Source organism: Micromesistius poutassou, assembly GCF_964030765.1.
Source record: "Micromesistius poutassou genome assembly, chromosome: 15".
Lineage (NCBI taxonomy): Eukaryota > Metazoa > Chordata > Actinopteri > Gadiformes > Gadidae > Micromesistius > Micromesistius poutassou.
In genome coordinates, this window is record NC_140285.1 from 15,556,014 (window position 1) to 15,561,013 (window position 5,000).

Here is a 5,000-nt window from a genome sequence, read left to right on the forward strand (position 1 = left end):
AATTATGTAATTTTGGTATTTACATAATGTGTATTTTGCTATGTGTTTAAGCTTAATACACACATAATATGTGCACTGACACATACATACATATATACATACATACATACATACATACATACATACATACATACATACATACATACATACACACATACACACATACATACATACACACACACACACACATACATATATACATACATACATACATACATACATACATACACACACACACACACACACACACACACACACACACACACACACATACACACACACACACACACACACACACACACACACACACACACACACATACATACATACATACATACATACATACATACATACATACATACATACATACATACATACATACATACATACAGCACACACACACACACACACACACACACACACACATATGCACACGCACACAAACACATACACACACTCTCACACACACAAAATAACCCCTCCCCCTCTGTGGGTATCTATTGATCGTGAGTCATGAGTCAGTCTGAACTCATCACATCAATTGCCTTTGTGTGAGTTTTTCTTTACCTTTTTTGCTGCAGTGTGTGTTTGCATGTGTTTTTTGTTTGTTTGTTTGTTTGTAAGTGTGCAAGGGTATGAATATAGAGAAAGAGGGGAGTGTTTGTTTATTTTATGGTGTTTCAGATTATCATGTATGTGTCTTTGTGTTAATATGTTTGTAATGAATGCAGTATGTGTGTGTGTGTGTGTGTGTGTGTGTGTGTGTGTGTGTGTGTGTGTGTGTGTGTGTGTGTGTGTGTGTGTGTGTGTGTGTGTGTGTGTGTGCGTGTGTGTGTGTGTGTGTGTGTGTGTGTTTGTTTGTTCATGTATTTGTGAGAGTTTGGGCATATGTTTATGTGTGTGTGTGTGTGTGTGTGTGTGTGTGTGTGTGTGTAAGCGTGTGTGTGTGTGTGTGTGTGTGTGTGTGTGTGTGTGTTGTTTCTCCAGCAGTACCATCGTCTTCTCTTTCAGTCAGTTGATCAAACCTCTGGGTTTAATGGGTTTGATGCTGTGGACTGTTTGTTGACTTGCCATTCAATAGTGCAGCACTAACTTGTCGGTTGTAAAACAGAGGAGGAACTGAACACAGATGAAATGCACCACCATGGCCAGTAGATGTCAGTATAGTCTCAATTGAACCACGTAACACATTTGAACACGCACGGACAAATCTCTTCCCATCATTCCAAAAAAGGAACCCCCAAAGTACTCAAGGTGTACTGTGCTATCAATAATGTAATATCATAACATACATTTTATTGTAATATAATATAAAATACCGCCATTTTAGGCTGAAAAATTTCTTCTGTATACAGGGCTTTCATTCATGACCAAATCCACGTGACATAAAGTCTTAACATCCCCTGATGGCCCCATGTGGAACTCACAACTCTTAAAGACCTTTAGGCTACATGAGCCCAGTGGGTCCCTATATGTTCCCCTATATTTATTCTCCTTATATATATTCAGCTGATCAACTCTACATCCGCTGTCTTTCTCATCCCATTCACACCACTGGACTGCATTGAGCGTTTACTCATCCAGACCGTCTCTCTGACGTTCACAAATACAACATAAGTGACACACAGACCTGTCATACACATAATTAGGAGAACACACACCACCAGCTGAACCTGGGTGTGTGGCCTGTGTGTGTGTGTGTGTGTGTGTGTGTGTGTGTGTGTGTGTGTGTGTGTGTGTGTGTGTGTGTGTGTGTGTGTGTGTGTGTGTGTGTGTGTGTGTGCGCGCGTGTGTGCGGCTGTTTGTTAGTGCTTGTGTGTGTGTGCGTGCTGATGATTTGGACCAGTAATGGCATGCCTGCACCATCCATTGGGGAATAGCGGATTTCCATACTGATAGAGCCCGGGTTCCAGACCACACCTGTGTTCCCAGGAATCCTAGCAGGAATTCTGTCAGACAGACTGGAATTATTTAGCTTATTAGTGGTGTCTGCCACTGGTCCCCCTGAGGAAGAAAGGCAGTGGGAGAGGGAGAGGGAGAGGGGGAGAGGATGGGAAGATGGGGGGGGAGGTCAGAACAAGTAGAGAAAAACAGACAAGGGACAGAATAAATAAAGAATCGTCTCACAGAGTGCTGCTCAGACACTGCGGTCTACATCCCTCTCAAGGCTGTGTTTTGCACAATAAAAAAGAAAACCGTCGAGAAAGAATCTCAACCATAGCAAACACAGTAAACGCACACACACACACACACACACACACACACACATAAACACACAAATGCTTCTTTCCAAACACTGCTGATGTACAGATGTCTGTCTGTGTGACCAGGACGCAACCCAACGTTGCGTTCTCATGACTCGGAGGACATTTAATCAGACAAACCTCTGCCTTAATGCGGACATCTTCATCCGTGAAGTCTGCTGGCACGCACGGGGGGCTCCAGGAGACGGCAACGCCGGGTCACGCATGACATGAGTACGCCTGCTCGTGTGTCAGTGTCATCGGTGTGCGCAAGGTGCACGTGTTGTGTGTGTGTGTGCGTGTGTGTGTGTGTATGTGTGTGTGTGTGTGTGCACGTGTGCGTGTGTTTGTTGTATATGTTTGTCTGTCTCTGTGTTTATGTGTGTGTGTGTGTGTGTGTGTGTGTGTGACTTAGGGAGCAGAGCAGCTGGTAACCAGCTCTTGTTCATCTGCTCAACAACAGATATTTAGCTCTAAAGACACCTGAAAATTGTCGAGACTTTTAATAATCTGATAGCTTGTTCAGATAACAGTGGATAACAATAAAATACCACAATCAAGAAGTTATTATATCTACCTAACAAAACCAACCTAATTCACTCAGGGATGAATCTGTTTGATTAATGAATGACCATCTAGTACGGTTGAATAAATCAGGTGTTAATGTAGGTGTTACTTTAATAGTACCATATCATGGCCCCATTTTCCCCAGTTTTAATTCTACTTTGACCGTAACAGAAGGTGTTTCCCTGTTTCCACTGTCATCTCTCGAACACACTCGTAGGCCGCCTGTCATTTATCCTGAGTTTCTAGTGAATCAAACGAGCGACGCTAGGAGTCTACAGCTGTGTTTATAACACCAGAAATCAGGTTAGAATAAATCTCTCAGGTCCCTGTGACCTCTCTCTTTCTCTCTCTCTCTCTCTCTCTCTCTCTCTCTCTCTCTGGTCTATGTAGAAATGTTTCTTTCCCCCCTTGCTGCACTCCTCCTTTGCTCCATCCTGCGACAAAGTGGGCGCTAGTTTAATTATATGATATTAAATGCTTTACACAGCGAGCGTAGATGGCCGAGAGCCGAGTGAAACGCTCTAAAGCTGTGGAGGGCGAAGATGGTTTCTCACGAGACTCTGGCTTTGGTCTCATTTAAAGTCGAGGCAGGGATCGTCACCCAATGTCTGTAGTTTGTGAGGATACTCACTGGACGTTTAGACTCAAAGGAAATCAGGTGAGGAGAAGACTTGCTTCGGCTCACTGCGGCGTGCGAAACCTGTGTGTGTGTGTGTGTGTGTGTGTGTGTGTGTGTGTGTGTGTGCGTTTGTATACCAACTAGGTTCTGCTGAATTTGCATGTGTGTGTTTGTGTGACTTCGTGTGTGCTTTGCGGAACTTGAGAATCTGAAACTGGAACATAGTGTTCTTCAACAGTGTTCCTTTGCTTTAGGAATGGATCTGTGTGTGTGTGTTTATGTGTCTGTGTGTGTGTGTGTGTGTGTGTGTGAGACAGTTTGTGTGTGTTTGTGTGTCTGTGTGTGTGTGTGTGTGTGTGTGTGTGTGTGTTTATGTGTCTGTGTGTGTGTGTTTGTGTGTCTGTGTGTGTGTGTGTGTGTGTGTGAGACAGTTTGTGTGTGTTTGTGTGTCTGTGTGTGTCTGTGTGTGTGTGTGTGTGAGACAGTTTGTGTGTGTTTGTGTGTCTGTGTGTGTGTGCGTGTGTGTGTGTGTGTGTGTGTGTGTGTGTGTGTGTGTGTGTGTGAAACAGTTTGTATGTGTGTGTGTGTGTGTGTGTGAGTGTGTTATGTGTGTGAGTGTGTTATGTGTGTGTGTGTGTGTGTGTGTGTGTGTGTGTGTGTGTGTGTGTGTGTGTGTGTGAGAGTGTGTTATGTATGTGTGTGTGTGTGTGTGTGTGTGTGTGTGTGTGTGTGTGTGTGTGTGTGTGAGAAAGTGTTTTTGGATTTTAAACTCCTTAAGGCAAGTTGCATCACATTGACATTCCTGCTGAAAATAAGTTGGACTCGTGGTTAACCAACTCTCAGTCATATGGGCACAGGCTCATGACACACACACTGAGTGTTATCTGCAAACCACAACACATCAAATAATCACATTACAACTTCAACAATCGCTGATAGATCTCTTTACTAGGATTTTTTTTTTGTTACAATGTTATTTAAAATGTTCACATTTTCTTAATTATTGAATTATTAATTATTGAACCCCTTATGTTTCAGTCTATTCATCATTATATGCACCTCACTTTACGGTACGGTCTGAGTGGTCATGTTGTTACTTTATCAAGTGTAGCTTGTCAATGTGACTGATATCTTTATCTGTGTGTGTGTGTGTGTGTGTGTGTGTGTGTGTGTGTTTCTCCAACCCAGCGATGAGTGGAGGTGTCAACGTGAAGTCGGCCCCCCGGGGTCCGTCCTCCACTGGAATCCCCCTCCCCCGCAGCCTTCTGCCCGCCTCCCCCAAACCGGACCCTCGACGCAACACCAGCAGTCTCCCCCGGCCCTCCACACACACCCCTAAACACACGCCCACGCACACCCCTAAACACACGCCCACGCACACCCCTAAACACACAGCCACGTATTTACCAAAACCCTGCTCACTCCTGTCCTCCTCCTCCTCCTCCTCCTCCTCCTCCTCCTCCTCCACGTCCTCCTCCTGCTCCAACATCCCAGACGCCTCCTCCAGCAGGGACCTCCTGAGAGACGTCTCCCTGAGGAACCAGCTCCTCCAAAGGGCAGGCGCGCTACCC

At 44.7% G+C, this 5,000-nt stretch overlaps 1 protein-coding gene across 1 annotated transcript in view; it reads left to right on the forward strand.

Annotated features, from left to right (window-relative positions):
• Positions 1 to 4,619: 4,619 nt before the first annotated feature.
• Positions 4,620 to 5,000, forward strand: part of LOC311360154 (neuron navigator 1-like) — a gene marked incomplete at its 5' end in the record, with an annotated part of 51,122 nt that continues 50,741 nt past the window's right edge. Inside the window, 2 exon segments of the mRNA XM_084480250.1 lie at positions 4,620 to 4,737; positions 4,924 to 5,000. The exon segment at positions 4,924 to 5,000 is cut by the window's right edge and continues 635 nt beyond it. Of these exon segments, the coding sequence (XP_084336376.1) occupies positions 4,620 to 4,737; positions 4,924 to 5,000 (195 nt within the window).